The 22,528-nt window shown below is 40.2% G+C and overlaps 1 protein-coding gene across 14 annotated transcripts in view; it reads left to right on the top strand.

The window, feature by feature from the left end:
• tp63 (tumor protein p63) overlaps positions 1-22,528 on the top strand; it is a 314,779-nt gene that overhangs the window by 30,907 nt on the left and 261,344 nt on the right. For 9 of the 14 annotated variants that reach the window (XM_069897649.1, XM_069897652.1, XM_069897648.1 and 6 more), the window contains one exon: positions 13,688-13,813. The exons of the other annotated variants lie outside the window; for them this stretch is intronic. Coding sequence is in view for 1 of the 9 variants with exons in the window: in XM_069897656.1 (XP_069753757.1) it covers positions 13,809-13,813 (5 nt within the window). In the remaining 8 variants the exon portion in view is untranslated. The remainder of the gene's footprint in view (positions 1-13,687; positions 13,814-22,528) is intronic. 14 annotated transcript variants of the gene reach the window in all.

Below are 22,528 nucleotides of genomic sequence, written 5' to 3'. Positions count from 1 at the left end.
TTGTGGCTAAGGGGATCAGAGCGTATAGGGAGAAGACAGGAACCGGGTACTGATCAGCCATGATCATGATGAGTGGCGGTGTAGGCTTGAAGGGCCAAATGGCCAACTCCTGCACCTATCTTCTATGTTTCTATGATTCTTGAATCTTTTCCACCACCTTTAGACATAATAGAAATCCTAAATGTTAGTATTTTGTTATTTAACTCCAGGAATGAATTACATTTGTCTTTTTTCTTTCTCTAACCAAGGAATGATGGTAAGGGGATGGGTTTAGAGACAGGCTATCTGTGTTTAAAATTATTGGATATGTCTGTGTTTTACATATTATGGATGTGCTCTATATGTCTTTACAATTTGTTGAGTTAAGTCTGAGGTGTTGCATTTTGGAAGGTCTAAACCAGAAAGGACATGCATGGTAAATGGTCAGGCACTGAGGATTGCGGTAGAACAGAGGGATCTGAGAATACAGAATTCCCTGAAAGTGGCGTCATGGGTGGACAGGGTGTGATAGTACAGATTCTATCACCAATGTGTATATGTACAGATGGTAGTGTAGGATGACTATGATTGGCTGAGAGTGTAGCCACACCTACTGGCAGGTCTTAAAGGATTGCTCCGAGCCAGACCAGGTCATTCTGGACTGGTCGACCTACTTGTGATATGGTCCACTCTTTTAGTTAATAAAAGCCTTGGTTTAGATCAACAAGTCTTTGGTTCTTTTGACGCGCACCACACAGGGTTGTAAAGAAATCTTTAGGGGGGAAATGTTAAACAGACTTTATTCCCTGGAATGTAGAAGAATGAGGGGAAATTTGATGGAAGTATTTAAAATTATAAGGGGGACAGACAGAGTAAATGCAGATCGGCTTTTTCCACTGAGGCTGGGTGAGATACAAACCAGAGGACATGGGTTAAGGGTGAAAGGGGAAAAGTTTAGGGGGAACTTCTTCACACAGGGAATGGAGGGAATGTGAAACAAGCTGCCAGCTGAAGTGGTGAATGGGCTCAATTTTAACATTTAAGAAGAATTTGGACAGGTACGTGGATGGGAGAGGTACAGAGGTTATGGATTGGGTGCAGGCCAGTGGGATGAGGCAAAAAAAATACTTCAGCACAGACTAGAAGGGCTGAAAGGGTCTATTTCTGTGCTGTAATGTTCTATGGTTCTATCTGCCAAAGTTAATCCATGTTCCTTTCTTGCTGCCCTGATTTCCCTCTTGAATGCAGTCCTACATTGCCTATACTCCTCTGTGATTCATGAGCCCAGATCCTGATTCCTGACATTGGCCTTTTTTTCAATTCTCTTGTCATCCAGGGTTCCCTACTCCTGCCAGCCTTTCCCTCCACTTTAAACAGGTGCCCCTGAACTCAGTATCATCTTTAAAAGTCTCTCACTTGCCAGATGTCCTTTACCTGAAAACTGCCTCTTCCAATCAACCTCTGCAAGTTCCACCCTGATTCCTGAATGTAACTGTTTCTCTGTGGCTGTAACCTCCAGTTCCCGTCCCCCTCAGCCAGAAAAAAAAATCATCCAGCCTGTAAACCCTTTCAAATGAATTTTTTCAATAAAATCTTCTAATTCTAGAGAATAGAGGCTCTTCATATCACAATCCCACCATCCCAAGAACCAGTCTACTGTAACTTCACTGCATGGCATCAAAGGCAAACACATACAATTTTAGATAAGATCAATGGAATAAGGTGGGAGAAAGTGTTCAGCATGGACTAGAAGGGCCGTTGGCCTGTTTCGGTGCTCTAATTGTTATATAGTTAATAGTTAAACTTAACAACTCAACAGTGACTTGTACAAACATTCCAAGAGCCTTTTCCAGAGGGTTGGATACCCTCTGTCTGACCCCTGGCAGGAACGTGTCTACTATGTGGATAGGCTTGTGCCTGATGTCATTGTTTAGTTATAAACTGCCGTCCTCTGCACCTAGTGTAACAAGAGTGTCTCTTGTGTTGCAAGGCAGATGCAATGGATGAGTTACATTTGGCCTAGGGGGTTGTCACACTGTGGACAGCTGGATGATGAGATGACCAGGTGCCTAGGCTTGAATGAGAATGCTCAGCAGTCGTAAACAATTTAACTTGAAACGAGAATTTATTCCAACAGTGAGTGCATAACTCACTGGTCATGGAATGTGGTTAAAAACAAAACAAACACATAGTCCACACTCTTCTTTTCTTTGAAAGCATTGTCAACTGTTGTAATAATGGACAGTTGGTGGCATGGTTAAAAAAATCTCCCATGTGATATACAGGATGGTAAAAAAGAATTCAAAAATAAGCTGCTGTTTGTTGTTACTTCCTCCTTGGGATTCCACTTTCGAGCATCAGCTTCAGAATAAACACAACACAAGGGACAGAAACCCCTCCCTCGCAGCTCGTGAGTTATCAGTGCAACATGAGGGCAGGAAGGCATTCAGTCCCAGCATGTGTCACCTTGTCACATCCCTGACTGTGGGCCAGCCAACCTGTTGCAGGATTGATCTGTACAAATGACATCATATCAGTTGGCATTTGTGGGAAGAAATACCAATTTTTATTGCCCTCAGCGTAGAAGTGTCCCGAGTTGACTTATGAAAGGCATAAATAATTTTTTAGACATCCACCTGTTGTTAGATTCTTTCAGAATCCGCTGCCCTCATTATAGAGCCAACAGAGAAGAGTCGCAAGGAGCAGGCCCTTGGACCCATGTGCTGAGCCAAGCACGATGCCCAAGTCAAACTAAGCAATACATAGATTTTGATTTCAGATATATTGTCAGAGGACATACATGATATCACATACAATCTTGAGATTCTTTTCCTGCAGGCAAGGCAGAATTACCACTTATTGGCAAAAAAAACCCTGTACACCACATTCACATGTAAACAAATAAAGAATAATAAACAGATAATGATTGTAAATGAACTGTGCAATACAGAGAAAATAGAAAATATCAATAAAGTGCAAAAGTGGGGGGGGGGCGGTATGGCAAGGTGGCGTAAAGTCCAGACGTGCAATCTCGACTGCTCTGGCCAGACTTTTAAATACCCATTTTTTAACTCTTTGCTTTCAAGTTTAAACTTTTTAAATTTTAGTTTAAAGTATTAAGGAATTATTATGGCCACTAATGGTTAAAAGATTAAACCTCAAGTTCAAAAGAAGTTACATTTTCGAAGTGTTGAAGATTTGGGGCCGAGACGACTTGATACTGCCCCAGGCTCAATCTCTTCATTGTCTAAACCTCAAAGATCGCCTGTGGGGGCTGAAAAAAAAATCTATTACTCACCAAATGAAGGATGGTGCTGGAATTACCCGTTCTCCAGAAGAAGGTGCGTGTTCCCAAGTAGTGGACCCCGATTTGGAAAGCCTTTCGATTTCAACGGAGGGAACACACATCAGGTAGGATTTCAATCTGAAGAAATCGCTTTTCTTCACGAATTGATGAAAAAACAATGAGATACAGGGGGAGACCAGCGGCGACCCCCTGAGGAAGTCGGGGTGCCGTTGCTGGGAGTCCAGACCCGCAGTAAAACTTTTAAAATGCCTTCTGTTGAGTTGCAGCAGGAGCTGCAGTTACCTTGTTCTGCCACTATGTCAGAGAGAGCAGAGCTGAGCTTTACTGAATCACAGTGTATGCAATTGAATGTAGTTATTCAAGCTGTTATAAAACCTTTGTTGACATCTCAAATGAATGAAATGGTTCATATGAATGCTGGTATAAGTTCAGAAATAAATATGGTTAAGACACGTGTGGATGTATCCTATGAAGAATTTTAAAAATTTCAGACTGCTTTTTTGGACTGTAAACAACAAGTGACTTCTAACACAGAAAACTTGTTGAAGGTGGAAAAATCAGTCATAGAATTAGGAGAATGTGAGAAGGAGCTAGAAAGAAAAATAGATTACTTGGAGAATCAAAGCAGAAGGAATAATGTGAAAATTGTCGGTTTGCCAGAAGGTATAGAAGGACAAGATCCTCTTCGTTTCTTTAAAGACTGGATTCCGCAAGTATTAGGGCAAGAATTTTTCTCTGGGGGATTGGTACTGGAAAGAGCCCATAGAGCTTTAAAAAGAACACCCTCAGCTGGTCAACCACTGAGATCGGTAATAATTCAATGCTTGAATTATTTGGATAGAGAAGCAATTCTTCGACTTGCAGTACAAAATGTAAGACAACGACAAGCCCATTATTGATTCAGAATAGCAGAGTCTTTTTTTTATCCTGATCTGAGTCAATAGGTGATTCAACGTCAACGTCGATTCAATCCAGTTAAAGAAGTTTTGTGGCGTAAAGGTTATAAGTCTACTTTTCGTTATCCTGCAGTGTTGAAGGCGTTTTATGGAGACTATCAATTTCAGTTTCTTGAAACTGATCATAAAGCAATGATTTTTGCTGATTCATTGCCAAATATAAGAGGACAAAGACGTAGTCCAGCATTATCTCCTAAAGAAAAATCTGGTTGTTCTGGAAAGAGAAGAAATGGCAGAAATGGGAAAAACGGGAATGGAAAGAGTCTACCTCCTTCTGAAATGGGATCTTCGAGATTGGAATCTTCTGGTTGAAAAGAAGAATTTTCTTATTCTATTTTTCTTCTTTTGTTATGATATTTTGATGTTATTGATTTGTTTGGCTGGTTAGGGAGAGATTTGCACTAAGTTCTTTACTAGTCATCAGCCTCTGGTGGGTGACCCACACCAAATTTTGTTTAGAGGATTACTACCTTTTGGTAGTTTTTTTGGGGGGCTGGGGAATTTTCTTTTTTTTTTCTTTATTATTTTATTTTCATTTTATTTAGTTTTTAATTTGTGATTTTTCTATTGGAGGGTCTATATACATTGATTTGAGTTTTTATATAAAGATATTATTGGTATTTAGTAATAATAGAAGATATGTCAAAGTTGAGGTTTGCTACTTTTAATGTTCGAGGATTAAATAGTGCGATTAAGCATAAGTGAGTCTTGGCGTATATTAAGAAAATGAAAATTGATATTGCCTTTTTACAAGAAACACATTTGAATGTGAAGGAAAGCATGAAATTAAAAAGGGACTGGGTTGGGCATGTATATTCTTCTTCATTTAATTCTAGATCTAAAGGTGTAGCAATTTTGATACATAAAAATTTATCTTTTGAATTACAATCAATGGAGGAAAAGGCAGGATGTATTCTTAAATTGAATTGTAAGATTTTTAGTGAATTTTGGACTTTACTTAATATTTATCCCCCAAATGCAGATGATGAGGTATTTATTTCAGATGCGTTTTTATGTTTGGGTCAGGCTAATGATAATATTTTAGTTGGTGGTGATTTTAATTGTATTTTGGAACCTTTATTAGATAAATCTCCAAAAAAAGTTAAAAAAATCCAAGATGGCAATTCAGGTCCAAGTGTTGATGAAAGATCTTAATTTAGTAGATATTTGGAGATGTCTTAATCAGACAGAGAAAGATTTTTCCTTTTATTCATCTAGACATGAATCATTTTCAAGGATTGTCTTCTTTTTAGTATCGGCACATTTACAAGGGAAAATACAACAAGCGGAATATAAAAGTAGGGTGATTTCAGATCATTCTCTGTTAAATTTTACATATGAAACTTCTGAGAAAATTCAAATAGCTTATCGTTGGAGATTTAATACAATGTTGTTAAAAATATGGAATTTATTGATTTTTTGAAAAAACTTTTTTTTGAAAGAAAATTCTAATTCTGTTCAAAGTAAGTTTTTATTATGGGATGCTATGAAAGCCTATTTGAGAGGACAAATAATTAGTTATACTTCTAAAATAAAAAAGAATCGATTAAATCAGAGTCTTGAATTAGAGAAACAGATCGATGAGTTAGAAAACGAATTTCAGAAAGATGCTACAGAAGATCAGAAAGTAGAATTATCTAGGCTGAAATTGGAATATAATACTTTGCAATCTTATCAATTTGAATGTGATTAATAGGACTAAACAACGATATTACGAATGGGGAGAGAAAACACATAAGGTATTGGCGTGGCAATTAAAGAAAGAACAGATATTGAAAACTATTAATGCTGTTAGTCGGAATTCTCTTATTACATAAACCTCGTGAGATTAATGATGAGTTTTATTCATTTTATAAAAAAGTTATATACATCTGAAGGAAAACAGGAAACTGGATCGATTGATCTTTTTTTAATCACAGTTGAATTTACCGATATTAGAGGATGCAGATATACAGGAGTTAGAAGAACCATTTACTGATACGGAAATTAAAATGGCTATGCTGGAAATGCCGAATGGTAAATAGCCTGGTGATGATGGATTTTCGGTTGAATTTTATAAAATTTTTTATGATAACTTATCTACAGTGTTTGGGGATGTATTACGTCAAGTTAGAGAACATTATAAATTACCTGAGTCTTGTTCTAGTGCTTTAATTACAGTAATTCCTAAAAAAGATAGAGACCCTTTGAAAGTATCTTCATATAGACCAATTTTATTGTTAAATGTAGATTATAAAATCTCTTTCTCTCTTTGGCTTGGCTTCACAGACGAAGATTTATGGAATGGGTAAATGTCCACATCAGCTGCAGGCTCGTTTGTGCCTGACTAGTCCGATGCGGGACAGGCAGACACGGTTGCAGGGGAAAATTGGTTGGTTGGGGTTGGGTGTTGGGTTTTTCCTCCTTTGTCTTTTGTCAGTGAGGTGGGCTCTGCAGTCTTCTTCAAAGGAGGTTGCTGCCCGCCGAACTGTGAGGCGCCAAGATGCACGGTTTGAGGCGATATCAGCCCACTGGTGGTGGTCAATGTGGCAGGCACCAAGAGATTTCTTTAGGTAGTCCTTGTACCTCTTCTTTGGTGCACCTCTGTCACGGTGGCCAGTGGAGAGCTCGCCATATAACACGACCTACCCAGCGCAGTTGGATCTTCAGCAGCGTGGATTCGATGCTGTCGGCCTCTGCCATCTCGAGTACTTTGATGTTAGGGATGAAGTTGCTCCAATGAATGTTGAGGATGGAGTGGAGACAATGCTGGTGGAAGCGTTCTAGGAGCCGTAGGTGATGCCGGTAGAGGACCCATGATTCGGAGCCGAACAGGAGTGTGGGTATGACAGTGGCTCTGTATACGCTAATCTTTGTGAGGTTTTTCAGTTGGTTGTTATAATAATAGCTAAAATATTAGCAAATAGATTGGCTAAATTTTTACCCAAGTTGATTCATATGGATCAAACAGGTTTTATAAAGAATGGATATGCTTCAGATAACATTTTACGTGTGATTAGTTTGATTAACAGATTTTGACAATCTTTAGATCACCCGATGGTGATAACCTTAGATTCAGAAAAAGCATTTGATAGAGTTGAATGGAATTTTTTGTTTAAAGTTTTGGAGAAATTTAAATTTGGTCCTTCTTTTATTGGTTGGATTAGGGCTCTATATAGTAAACCAGTAGCGAGGGGATTGACGAATGGTTTGATTTCGGAATCTTTTAAGTTAACTCGATCAACTCGTCAAGGTTGTCCTTTATTACCAGCTTTGTTTGTGTTAGTGATTGAACCTTTAGCGCAGTTGATAAGACAAAATACACAGATATAAGGTATGCAAGTTTTAGATGAGTATAAAATTAATTTATTTGCTGATGATGTACTGGTGTATTTAATAAACCCAGCTCAGTCACTTTTGAATTTGAAGGAATGTTTTGAATGTTTTGTGCTCTTTGAGCACTGTTGAGGGGGACATCAAGGTTGGGGGGAGTGACAGTGGCTGTGCCTCTGGCATGAGGTTGGCCCCTGTAGCTCAGAAAGGGAGGGAAAGGAAGAGGAGGGCAATTGTGGTAGGAGACTCCATAGTTAAGAGGACGGATAGGGGATTCTGCGGACGCAGCAAGGAGAACCGGATGGTGGTTTGCCTCCCTGGTGCCAGGGTCCGAGATGTTGCTGCTCGTGTCCCGGATATCCTAAAGTGGGAGGGACAGGAGCCAGAGGTCGTGGTACATGTAGGTACCAATGACATAGGGAGAAATAGAGAAGAGGTCCTAAAAAGTGAGTACAGGCAGTTAGGTAGGGAGTTAAAAAGAAGGACCGCAAAGGGGGTAATCTCTGGATTACTCCCTGTGCCACGTGACAGTGTGAATAGAAATAGAATAAGGTGGAGGATTAACACGTGGCTGAAGGGGTGGAGTAAGGGGCAGGGTTTTAAGTTTCTGGATAACTGGGACCTTTTTTGGGGGAGATGTGACCTGTACAGTAAGGACGGGTTACACTTAAATCCCAGGGGGACCAGAATCCTGGCAGAGGTATTTGCTAGGGCTACTCAGGATCCTTTAAACTAGAATGGTTGGGGGGAGGGAACAAAATAGTACAGAGCAGTAAGGAGAAGGTTAGAATGCAAACAAAGAAAGTTTGTTGTAAGTATTTGAATATGGATGGGCAGGTGATAGAGAAGGGAAATGCTCTGGAAGAAGATGAAGGGCAATTGGCAGGAAAAGTAAATAATGTTGTTCTTAAAGATGAGGGAAAACAGGGATTAAAAAATGGGAAATCCCTGAAATTCATATATTTTAATGCCAGGAGTATTGTAAAAAAGGTGGATGAGCTGAAGGTGTGGATTGATACTTGGAAGTATGATGTGGTAGCAATTAGTGAGACATGGTTGCAGGAGGGATGTGATTGGCAACTGAATATCCCTGGGTTTCGTTGTTTTAGGTGTGATAGAGTCGGAGGGACAAGAGGAGGTGGGGTTGCATTGCTTGTCAGGGGAAATATTACAGCGGTGCCTAGGAAGGATAGATTAGAGGGCACATCCACGGAGGCTATTTGGGTGGAACTGAGGAGTAGGAAAGGAGAGGTTACACTTGTAGGGGTGTATTATAGACCACCCGGAGGGGACCGAGACCTCGAGGAGCAAATCTGTAGGGAGATGGTAGATATTTGTGATAAGCACAGGGTTGTAATTATGGGAGATTTTAATTTTCCACATATAGATTGGGAAACACATTCTGTGAAAGGAATGGATGGGTTAGAGTTTGTGAAATGTGTGCAAGATAGTTTTTTACAACAATATGTAGAGGTGCCGACCAGAGAAGGAGCAGTGTTAGATCTACTGTTGGCAAATGGGATGGGTCAAGTGACGGAGGTTAGTGTTGGCGAGCACTTCGGGTCCAGTGATCATAATGCCATCAGCTTCAATGTCATTATGGAAAGAGAGAAATCAGGGCCAAGGATTGAGGTTTTTGATTGGGGAAAAGCTAGATTTGAGGAGATGCGAAAGGACTTGCAGGGTGTGCATTGGGACAATTTGTTTTATGGGCAGGATGTAGTAGAGAGATGGAAGTCTTTTAAAGATCAGATTTTGAGAGTGCAAAAGCTTTATGTTCCTGTTAGGTTAAAAGGAGGGGCAAAAGGTTTGAGAGAGCCGTGGTTTTCAAGGAATATTGGAAACTTGGTTCGAAGAAAAAGGGAGGCGTACATTAGATATAAGAAGCATGGAGTTAAGGAGATGTTTGAAAGATACATTGAATGTAAGAGGAATCTTAAGAGAGGAATTAGGAAAGCTAAAAGAAGGTACGAGAAAACTATGGCAAGCAGGGTGAAAACGAATCCAAAAGAGTTCTACAAATATGTTAATGGTAAGAGGAAAGCTAGAGACAAAATTGGTCCCTTAGAAAATCAGAGTGGAAAACTGTGTGTGGAACCTAGAGAAATGGGGGAGATATTGAACAGTTTCTTTTCTTCGGTATTCACTAAGGAGAAGGATATTGGGAGATGTGGGATAAAAAAAAGCAAATTGGGTAAATATGGGGAATATAGAGATTACAAAAGGTGTAGTTTTAAGGCTTTTGAAGAATATAAAGGTGGATAAGTCTCCGGGACCAGACGGGATCTTCCCCAGGACATTGAGAGTAGTGAAGGAGGAAATAGCAGAGGCTCTGGCGGTAATTTTTCAAATGTCATTAGATATGGGGATAGTGCCGGAGGATTGGCGCATTGCGCATGTGATTCCGTTATTTAAAAAGGGTTCAAGGAGGAAGCCTGGCAACTATCGGCCTGTAAGTTTGACGTCTGTGGTAGGTAAATTAATGGAGAAAATTCTTAGAGATAGTACTTATAAACATCTGGATAGACAGGGTCTGATCAGGAGCACTCAACATGGATTTGTGGGAGGAAGGTCATGTTTGACCAATCTGATTGAATTTTTTGAAGAGGTGACTAGGAATGTGGATGAGGGTAGCGCAGTGGATGTTGTCTATATGGACTTCAGTAAGGCCTTTGATAAGGTACCACATGGAAGGTTAGTTAGGAAGGTGCAGTCTTTAGGTATAAATTTTGAGATAGTCAAATGGATTGAACATTGGCTGAAAGGGAGAGGCCAGAGAGTGGTAGTGGATAATTGTCTGTCAGGTTGGAGGCCGGTGACCAGTGGTGTGCCTCAAGGATCTGTATTGGGCCCATTGTTGTTCATTATATACATTAATGATCTAGATGATGGGGTGGTGAATTGGATTAGTAAATATGCAGACGATACTAAGATAGGTGGAATAGTGGATAATGAAGAAGGTTTTCAAGGATTGCAGAGGGATTTGGGCTGCTTAGAAAAGTGGGCTGAAAAATGGCAGATGGAATTTAATGCTGATAAGTGTGAGGTGCTTCATTTTGGTAAGAAGAATCAGAATAGGACATACGTGGTAAATGGGAGAGCATTGAGGAATACAGAAGAGCAGAAAGATTTAGGAGTGACGGTACATCGTTCCCTGAAGGTAGAAACTCACGTGAATAGGTTGGTGAAGAAGGCTTTTAGTATGCTGGCCTTTATCAATCATTGCATGGAATATAGGAGTTGGGAGGTGATGTTGAGATTGTATAAGACGTTTGTGCGGCCTAATTTGGAGTTCTGAGTGCAGTTCTGGTCGCCTTATTATAGGAAGGATATAAACAGAGTGGAGAGAGTGCAGAGAAGGTTTACCAGAATGTTGCCTGGGTTTAAGCATCTGGAGTATGGGGAGAGATTGGACAGATTGGGTCTTTATTCTTTGGAGCGTAGAAGGTTGAGAGGGGATTTGATAGAAGTATTTAAGATTATGAAAGGGATAGACAGAGTGGATGTGGATAGACTATTTTCGTTAAGAGGAGGAAAGTTTAAAACAAGAGGACATGAGTTAAGAATTAAGGGGCAGAGGTTTAGAGGTAACATGAGGGGGAACTTCTTTACTCAGAGAGTGGTAGCTGTGTGGAATGATCTTCCGGGAGAAATAGTGGCGGCAGAGTCAATTGTATTATTTAAGAAAAGGTTGGACAGGTATATGGATGAGAAGACGATGGAGGGTTATGGGCATTGTGCAGGGAGGTGGGATTAGAAAGGGGTGTTTGGTTCGGTGCGGACTAGAAGGGCCTAATGGCCTGTTTCCGTGCTGTAATTGTTATGTTATGTTTAATACAATATGGACGTCTTTCTGGATGTAAAGTTAATTGGGAAAAATGTGAAATATTACCAGTAAGTGAAGGAGATTATTCAGTTTATAAGAATATTATTAATTTGAAGTGGACTGATCGAATAAAATATCTGGGTATAATTTTGAATGTTAATTATCAATCTTTATATAAATTAAATTATGCTCCGTTAATGAAAAAAAATTAAAACTGATTTGATTAAATGGAAAGATTTACTTATTAATTTAAAGGGAAGGATAAATACAATTAAGATGAATATTTTTCTGCTTATACAATATTTGTTTCAATTTATTCTGTATTTACTTGACAAAATGTTTTTTCGAGATTTGAATAAAATGGTTAGGAAGTTTTTATGGAGGGGTAAATTTTTCGAGAGTAGCTTTGAATAACTTAACTTGGAAATATGTTAGGGGGGACTACATTTACCACATTTTCAGAATTATTGAGGCAGCTCAACTTAAATATATTAGTTTATTGATGGATTTGGTACAGCCTCCTAGTTGGGATAAAATTGAGATGGCAAGTATTTCTGAATTTGAAATACATCAATTTTTGTTTAGGTGGAATATAAATTTGTTACGACAATATAATGTGCCTATACTAAAACATTTAATGAAGTTATGGATAAAGAAAAATAAAATGATAGGCTCTAGGGGTAAATTATTGGCTTTGACTCCATTGTATAATAATCAACTTATTTCTTTTTCAATACATAATCAAAGTTTATGGCATTGGAGATTTAAAGGTGTGAAAAATTTGGGAGATTGTTTTAAAGAGGGTGTTTTTATCTTTTAATCAGATGAGGGAAGATTTTGGTATTGATAAGAATTCTTTATTTCTTTATTATCAAATTCAATCTTTGGTAAAATGTATGTTTGGTAGAGAGATGATTTTACCTAAAATGACTAAATTTGAGACTTTTCTTATGAAGGTACCAGAGAAGGGTTATATTTCATTTATGTATCAAATATTACAGAATGGTATGGATAAAAAGGGTTGGGATAGATGTAAAATTAAATGGGAAGCGGCTATTGGTTTTACTTTTTCTGAAGAGGATGGGTTAGATACCTGATAGTGTAACTAGATTGATAAATGCACGTTATGCAATGATTAATTACAATTTTTTACATCAATTATATTTGACACCTGAAAAATTTTAAAAATATGGTTTTAATGAATCAGATTTGTGTTTTAGATGTGGTGAGACGGTTGGAACTTTTTTTCATGCTGTTTGGTTATGTATACATATACAATCTTTTTGGAAGAAAATTCAATCGTTTTTAGAATATCTGTATAAGATTAAAATAGTTTTAGATCCAACAGTATTTTTATTGGGTAGTTTGCAACCTCTGAAAGGCTTGGGATTAGATAAGTTCCAGCTTGCTTTTGTATATTTAGCTTTATCCGTAGCAAAAAAATGTATTGCTAGTATGTGGAAAGATACAAATATGATTTATATTAATAGATGGCATCATGAGATGAAATATTGTTTAATAATGGAAAAAATTATGTATGTTTCTCATGATAATTATAATTTTTTTTATTAATAACTGGATGTTATACTCAGAATATTTACATTTCAATTTATATTGATTAGATTTTAATATGTATATTTAACTTTTTCTTTAATATTCTTTCTTTTTTCTTTCTTATGGCTCTCCTTAGTAGAGTTGGCTGAAGGGGGGGGGGGTGTTCTTTATTTATATATATATATATATATATATATACATATATATATATATATATATATATATATACATATATATATATATATATGTATATATAAAATGTTTATGTTCATGTTTAATTGCTGCATGTGTCATATATTATTTGTTTTTTGAATGAATAAATAAAGTTTTTTTTTTAAAAGTGCGAAAGGGAGTATCCATAAATGGGTCCCTAATTGAGTTTGTCATTGAGGAGTCTGATGGTGGAGGGGGAGCAGCTGTTCCTGAACCTGGGGGTGCGAGTCTTGTGGCACCGATACCTTTTTCCTGATGGCAGCAGCGAGAACAAAGCGTGTGCTGGGTGGTGTGGATCCTTGATGATCATTGCTGCTCTCTGATGGTATATCTGTCTATTCACAGTGTTTCTTGAAAATTATAACCAAATCACTCCCTAACCTTCTTAACTACAGGAGCCTGAAGATGAGCACTCAATGGTACAAAAACAGCTTCTTCCCCTCTGCCATCAGATTTCTGAACGGATATTGACCCACAGATATGACCTCACTTTCTCTTCTTTTTGCACTAATTTATTTATTTTTAAAATGACATTTACAGCAATGTTTGTACCTGTGATGCTGGAGCAAAACAACTAACTTCATGACGATAAATTTCCAATTCTGATTGGGCAGATGTACGGATTGAGGGGTGTAAAAGCAAATGGATCAAATTTGGGCAAATGAGGTGAGCTCAGAATCCCAACATAATCTACTCAGATGAGTTGGGTTGAAGTGCCTGTTTTGTGCTATATGACTGTACATTTCATTCATGGTGTGTTCTCTTCAGCTTGGAACACAATGCCCCCACCAATTAAGCCAAACCTGCCAAAACTCTGAGTTAACAATGAGAAGCTGCAGGCTCTCGGCATCCAGAGACAGAAATGGTCAGTCAAAGTTGTGAGTCAGGTCTCTTTATCTGTCTCAATAAAGGATCCTGGCATGTAATGTTGACTGACCATTTCTATCCTTGGATGTTACCTAACCCATTCTTCCCTCCAAATTCTCATGTTGACTTAAGATTCTTGCATCTACAATTTCTGTGTTTCTCTATTACACCATATGCCATCTTGGCCACCCTGTCTGCCAGTGTGGCCATTTTCAGGTAACTATATAAAAAATAGAATCAGATTTTATTGTCACGAACAAGTCATGAAATTTGAAGTTTTGTGACAGCATCACTGTGAAAACATTCATATTATAACCAGCTTACAACATCACTATCAAAAAATAAAATAAGAGTGCATGAAAAGTAAGGCAGTGTCTTTAGCTAATTGATCATTCAGGAATCTGATGGCAGCGGGGAAGAAGCTGTCCTTGTGCCGTTGAGTGCTCATCTTTAGGCTCCTGTACCTTTTCCCCCAATGGTAGCAAAGTGAAGAGGGCATGGCCTGGGTGGTGGGGATCTTTGAGGATAGAGCTGCTTTTTTTAAGACACCGCCTCTTGTAGCTATCCTTGAAGTTAGGGGCCTGTGATGTTGCAGGCTGAGTTAACAACTCTCTGGAGTTTTCTCGTGTCCTGAGAGTTGGTGCCTCCATACTAGACAGTGATGCATCCAGCTAGAATGGTCTCCATAGTACACCTGTACTATGTTTACAAGAGTCTTTAGTGACATACTGAATCACCTCAAACACCTCACAAAGTGAAGCCGCTCATGTCTTCTTTGTGATTGCATCAATATGGAGACTTCAGGACAGATCCTGACCTTCTCCACTACTGACCCCTTGATGAGGACTGGGTCCAGTTCTTCTGACTCCTTCCTGAAGTCCACAATCATCTCCTTAGTTTTGCTAACATTGGGTACAAGGTTGTTGTGACACCACTCAACGAGCTGATCTATCTCCCTCTGTACACTTCCTTGTTGCCGTTTGTGATACTGCCAACAACTGTGGTGTAGATGGCTTTGGAGTTGTGCCTGGCCACACAGTCATGGGTGTATAATGAGAAGAGCAGTGGGCTAAGCACACATCTTTGGGGTGTGCTATAGATTTGTGCCCCAAGGTCTCTCTGTTTAACAGCACTCCCCATAGCTCTGCCATTCACTGTGCAAGTCCTGACCCATAATGCATCACTTGGTAGTTGTCTACCTGCTATCCTTCCAATGACATTCCCAGTTGATCAATATCCCATTGTGACCTTCGTCAGTTTTCTTCACAGTTCACCTCACCACCAATTTCGGAATCATCTTTAAACTTCTTGTTTACATTCTTTCTTGCATATTTCTTAAGGTCCTTGTCTGATTTCATGCTGGTCTTGGATTCCATTCAATTGACCTTTCGATGACTTTCAAATGTCAGATTTTCTTTGCCCTCAAACAGCTGCTTCTAATCTACATTTTTCTGTCTGAACAGTTATAATTCGCCTTCCCCAATTTAGTAGTTTCATTGAAGGGCCGTTTTATTCTCATTTATAACTATGTTAAATTTACAGTATGGTCACTGTTCTCCAAATGCTCCCCCACTGAAAATTTGATCACCTGGCCAAGCTCATTCCCCATTATTTAATATTATTTATTATTGTCAAGTACATGTACTGTTAAAAGCTTCGTTTGTGTGCTATTCAAAGGTTTTGCCAAAACAAGGGAATAAGACAAAGTCCCTTCAGAGTGGTTGAGGATCATGTTGCCTCCTCCAGTGTAGTCTGCCATACCCAGATGCTGAGCTCAATCCTCTGATTCCAGTTGCACCTCCTCAACCCTTTCTTCTGATTCTTGTCATCAGCTGTGTCGCAGAATGCCTGCGGTTGTCAGTCCCAAGGTGGAGCCCATCGTATGCAGTTGTCTCCACCTCAGTGGGTCTGTCACAAGTCACACCAGCACCAGCTTTCCTTCAGCTTGGCCCCAGCTGACCTGGTACCTGGTTGTAGATCACTTCTCTCAGACCTGACGTCTGCCTACCTCCCGTGTGGTTGCTAATACCATTACTGCCTCTCATTTTAACTGATGCTTCAGATTCAAGTAAATCCCGACTAAACCACGTTCTCTGGTCCTCGGTGCAAAACATACAACTAAACATAACACACATGCAAGCACACACTACATATGTATTTAGATGTATACATATAAATAAATATTGTTTAATATGTAGCAGAGTCTCGGATGGTTAGTGGGAGCAGGTCCTTTGGTCGTTCAGCATTCTCACTGCCTGTGGGAAGAAGCTGTTCCTCAGCTTGGTGGTGCTGGCCCTGATTCTCTTGGATCTCTTCCCTGACAGAAGCAGCTGAAAGATGCTTTTCAAACAATGATCAATGAGGGAGAGGGAGACCCATGATTCTCTCTGCCACTCTTCTGGTCCTGTGGATTGACCTCCAATCCAATGGTCTACAGCACCCATGCCCCACTGTGATGCAGCCGGCCAGGATACTCTCCATAGAGCTCCTGTAGAAGGTTGACATGATGGTCGCGGTAGCCTTTAGATGACTTCCCAGGAAGTATTGCACTTTCCTGACAGTTGAGGAGATGTTGAGAGTCCATGATAGGTCACTAGTTAAGTGAACTTGGAGGAACTTGAGTTGTTGATGTGTAGTGGAGGGTGATTGCCCTGGTCCTTCTGAAGTCCATGACCATCTCTTTCGTCTTGTCCACACTAAAACTTGGGTTGCTATTCTTACACCTTTTCACAAGATTTTCCACCTCTTTGCTGCAAATCAATAGGTAGCTCTCCAACGTCTGTACTGTGTGTTCCTCCTAATTTGTATGAGATGTCTTAGCAGCCTCTGTCCCTGCATCTTTGTACACGTGGCAATAAACTGGAACCTGATTCGAAGTACATGAACACCATGGCATCAGTCAAGAGCTGAACAATGTCATTGTGGACAGTACCTCATGGCAGGCACAGACATGGTAGTACATAAAGCCCAAACTACTAGAAGAATCTTTGCATCTACAGCAATTAAAGACGCCCTGATTCTGGAAATGTATGTGACCTCAGACTGATGAGAAATGGAATGAAAAAATATAAGGCCATTTAATCATGATGTGATCCATTTTCCCACTGCCCATTTAAAAAAAAATGATCTGCCTGGCCTTCTCCCCATCACCTTTGATACCCTGGCTAATCCATATCTGCCTTAAATGCACCCAGTGACTTGGCCTCCACAACTGCCTGTGGCAACAAATTCCAGATTTACCTTCCTCTGGCTGAAAAAATTCCTTTGCATCCCTGTTCTAAGTGGATGCGCTTCAATCCTGAAGTTGTGTCTCGAGACTCACCAACATTGGCTGGCTCCACCTATTCCATTTGCCCATCACCCACACAATCCTATCCCTGTACTAGCCCTGTGTCATGACCATTTTATTAATCCAGCATTGACCCAAATGTATATTATGTCCATTCCTTCTGTCATTCAACTCTAACATTCGATTCCCATCGTTCAACCAAAGTTGTACTCTTGACAGGGCGTTCCCAAAGCTTCTAATCCTTCCTGTAATGTAGCGACTAGAACTGAACGCAATATTCCAAGTGTAGTCTAACCAGAGTTTTATGGAGCTGCAACATCATGGGTAACCTCTGATGGCAAATGTGAAATAGATATAAAGGTAAGAACAGCATTTATAGAAATGAGAAACATCCTAACAGACAAGAAAATAGGAATTGACATCCACCTTAGAACCTCAGCTGATGTACATTGATGGACAGTTGCCAGTCATGGATTAGAAAAGAATCAATTCAGCAGAGATGATTCTCAGAAGAATGCTGTGCATGTCATATATGGACAGGATAACAAATGAAGAAGTCCTACAAAGAACAAAAACAAAACATACATCACTTAAAAGAATCAGAAAACAGCGATCAAAATTCTTTGGACACCGTGTGAAGAGATACATTAGAACATTTAGTAGGAACCTGGAAGAAAGAATAAGCAGAGGCAAACAGAGAATGAAAATGATAGGGATTAACATCATGGTTAGAAACAGGGGAGGCAACAGCTACAATTTGGAGGGTCAGAGACCGTGATGGATGAAGAGACATGATCGTGAATAGCAAGGCACCTGAACAACAAGAACATTATCTCATGGTTCTTGATCTCAATCCCCCGATGAATGAAGGCCAACACATCATACACCTTCTTAACCACTTGATCCATGTGGGGCAACATTGGGGAATTTATGGACCTGGGCATCAAGAACTCTCTGTTCTTCCACATTTATGAGAGGGATAGATAGGGTGGCAGCTCACACTATTTTCCTGGAGTGAGAGTGCTAAACACCTGAGAACATCTGTAAAGGTGATGGGAGAAAAGTTTAGGGGGGGCCATCAGGGATAAATTGTTTTACACAGAGTAGTGGGTGCCTGGAATGCATTGCTAGGAGTGGTGGTGGAGGCTGGTACAATAGTGACCCATTTTCAAATACTGCGCTGTCTGTAAAGAGTTTGTATGTTCTCACCATGTCTGCGTGGGTTTTCCCTGGGGGCTCCGGTTTCCTCCCACCCTTCAAAACAAATGGGTTGTAGGTTAATTGGGTATAATTGGATAGCACAGACTCGTGGGTCAAAGGGGCTGTTACCGTGCTGTAGGTCTGACAAAAGATGACATTTAAAAGAATCTTTGGCAGGCACATGGATGCAACAAAAATCGAGGGTTATGGGTGAGAGGTAGGGAGGGAAGGTTTAGTTTGTTCAGTAGGTTTATATAGGTCAGCACAACATTGTGGGCTGAAGTTCCTGTACTGTGTTGAAATGTTCTATGTTCCATTGTTAAGAATCCTACCACATCCTCAGTTTTAAAGTTTGACCTTCCAAAGCACATCAATTCACACTGATCTGGATTGAACTGCATCTGCCACTTCTCTGGCCAACTCTGCATCCTGCCTACATTCTGTTGTAACCTGTAACAACCTTTTACTCTATTCACCACTCCTCCAACCTTTATATCATCTGGAAACTTACTGACCTACCCCTCCACTTCATCCAAGAAAAATCAGAAAGAGCAGGGGTCACAGAACAGATCTTACCTGCAGCAGAATACCTTCCATCTTCTACTACCCAGATCTTTCTGCAGGCAAGCTAATTCCAAATCACGGCAACCTTCCTGTCTTGGGGGACCTTATCAAATGCCTTTCTAAAATCCATATCCATCACATCCACCCTCCAAAACTCAGTTAGGCTCATGAGGTATGACCTGCCCATCACAAAGCCATGCTGACTATCCCCAAGTAGTCTATACTCATAATTCCTGCCCCTAAGAGTCCTCTCCGATAGTTTTCCCAGCACTGACATAAAACTCACTCATTACATCTTTGTTTTATGTTCTAGTCTCTTCAAAATGAACGGTAACATTATATTTTCCCTCCTTACTACCAACTCAATCTGCAAGTTAGTTTTTAGGGAATCCTGCACCAAGACTTCTAAGTACCTTCAAATCACTGCCTCTGAATTCTCTTTATTCCTGCTACCAAAGTGAAATAACGTACAGTACTTGAACAGGGATAGTCAGTATGGCTTCATCACGGGAAGGTCGTGTGTCACAAGCCAGAATGAATTCCTTGTGGATATAATGAAGAACTTTGATGAGGGTAGAGTGGTGGATGTTGTGTATATGGATTTCGGTGAGGTATTTTATAAGGTTCCCCATGCAAGGCTCATTCAGAAAGTACGGAGGCATGGAATCCAAGGAGGCCTTGCTTTGTGGATACAGAATCAGCCTGCCCAGAGAAACCACAGGGAGTTGTAGATGGTTCAGTAGTGGTTCGCAGGGATCTGTCCCAGAACCCTTCCTGTTTGCAATAAATGACCTGGATGAGGAAGTGGAAGGTGGGTTAATAAGTTTGCGGATGACACAAAAATGGGTGGTGTTGTTGATAGTCTGGAGGGTTACCAGGACCTACAAAGGGAGATTGATAGGATGCAGAGTTGAGCTGAGAGCATGGAGTTTATCCCAGAAAAGTGTGAAGTGGTTCATTTCACCAGGTCAAATTTGAAGGCGAGAAACAATGTTAATGGGAGGACTCTGAGCCGTGTGAATGAACACAGATCTTGGGGTCCGAGTCCACAGGGCACTCAAAGTTACTGCACAGGCTCATAGTGTTGTTAAGGTGTATGGTGTGTTGGCCTTTATTAACTGTGACATCGAGAACAAGAGCCGTGAGATAACGTTACAGCGATACAAGACCATAATTAGACACCACTTGGAATATTATGTTCACCTCATTAAAGGAAAGATGTGGATGATTATGGAGAGGGTGGAGACAAGATTTACAAGGTTGTTGCCTGGATTGAAGAGTGTGCCTTATGAGGATACTTTGAGTGAACTTGGAACCCTCCCGATTGCTGACGTCAACAGTTCACCCACAACAACTTTCTGAGCCGGTTCGAACTGCGCTTAGGCGAGTTGCCACAAAGTCGATTTTACAGACAGAGCGGTGAGTGCATGGAATGTGCTGCCAGCAACCATATTGCAGGCAGGGACAGAGGATGTTTTAAAAGAATATTAGTCAGGAGCATGGAACTGAGAAAAGTGGAGGGTTCTGCAGGAGGGAGATTCCAGGCAGTGGATGATGAAGTCAGCACCAAGCACCCGTGCTGTGCTGTAGGTTTATATTCTCTTTACAGTTCCCGACACTGCATTCCACCTGCCACTTCTTCACCCATTTTCCCAACCTGTCCAAGCCCTTCTGCGGATGCCCTGCACCTCCTACCTTATGAAAAAATGAAATGCAACTTTTGCTGAAGACTCCTCCTGAACTTCCAATGTCTGGATTGCAAACACGCTAAAATAGGGAATTATCTCTGTATGATTCATAATGCAAGAGGTAGACCTGGTGCCGATGGAGTGAACATTTGTCCATTCAACCTGCAATTCTGGTTCCATTCCACTCCACATCTTTCTCAACAAGTGAACAGTTCTCCAATTTTCAATTGGTCATTTCAATTGGCGTGACTTCTGCCACTCATTCTCTCCTTCTGACTCTTTTCCACAACCTTTGCCTCTATGGAACAGAATGTGAAACAATACAGTACAGGAATAGGCTCTTTGCTCCATCAAGCCTGCACCGAACATAATGCCATGAAAAGGGCTGAAGATGTGTTTCATGCGTGAAAAATGAAGATCAGAAGAGCAGACAATGTTTGAGGGGGAAAGAAAGTTAGAGACAAATTCAAGTCAAAGGAGTCCAAGCATGTAATTTCTAAAGTGGAAGAGGTGACTCAGAAGACGAGCTGAGCTCACTTTCGGGGAAGTCCAAACTGCATTACCACCCCTCCCATTTAAGTCCAAAGAATGCTTTAGCAGGATGACCATGTAGCTGCAGTAGTTTACACATAATTTAAAGAATACATTCACTCATTTTTTTCAGCACAAAATGGATCGATTCTCTTTATTCCACCCAGACACGACACTGAATTCTTCATCCCAACAAACACCACCTTGCCAAACCCCTCTGACCTTCTCATTGGCTGTCTGCCACATGGATGATCTTGATGCTCTCACGCTCCTTCTGTGTCCGAGATCCATCACAATGTTTGCAGGCTTCTACACATGCAATATTATTCCCGGGTTTCACCTTGAATATGTCATCAGCGGTGACCAGCACTGCTCCCAATGCAGGTATCACAGCAGCCATATACAGCACCAATATCAGAATCATGTGCTCTCATGAACTGGTCTAGCGTTTATGAACAAATAGTCTCGCTTTGCCTTGATAGGAGCCAAATTACAAATGTCATTTTTCACCGATTATTTTATTGAAACCCACTGAGGTGGGGAAATGATACGGGACTAGTTCACTTCAATGCAGACATGAAAAACCAGATGCAAAAGGGATTGGTACAGAGAGGTTTTTTTTGATGAGGAAAGCTCTAGGAGGTTGAAGTGCCTTGAACCAGCAGCATGTTCTGTGACGTACAGTGCCCTCCATATTGTTTGGGACAAAGATACTTTTTCCCTTTATTTCACTATTTGAAAAATAACAACTACAGACTCCAAAGCTGATCAAAAGCTCAGAAGCAGCCAAACTCTCTTAATGTTTACCAGCAATTTGACATAGCTAAGTACTCACATATACCTGTGAAGACAAATTTCCTAAACATTAGGGTGCCCTGCAAAGAGGGGACGAAGTATAAAAAGGGCTGTAATTTCTACATGGTCAAACCAAAATGTACACGAATAACCTTGAATAAAATTTGAAATGTGGACTTTAATTACACGTGAATTGTTTGATTACAAATTTAAAACAATGGAGCACAAGGGCAAATAAAATAAAAAAAGTGACTTTATTCCAAACATTATGGAGGGCCCTGCATATCTTAATTTAATTTATAATTTAGACATACAGCACGGTAACAGGCAATTTTGGCCCATGAGTCCATGCTGCCCAATATACACCCAATTGACCTACACCCCCAGTACATTTTTAACAGTGGAATGAAACCGGAGCCCCCAGGGAAAACCCAGCAGACACAGGGA

The sequence above is a fragment of the Narcine bancroftii genome, chromosome 9, assembly GCF_036971445.1.
Source record: "Narcine bancroftii isolate sNarBan1 chromosome 9, sNarBan1.hap1, whole genome shotgun sequence".
NCBI lineage: Eukaryota > Metazoa > Chordata > Chondrichthyes > Torpediniformes > Narcinidae > Narcine > Narcine bancroftii.
The sequence above is the reverse complement of the archived record's forward strand: the minus strand, read 5'-3'. Positions and strand labels throughout refer to the sequence as shown.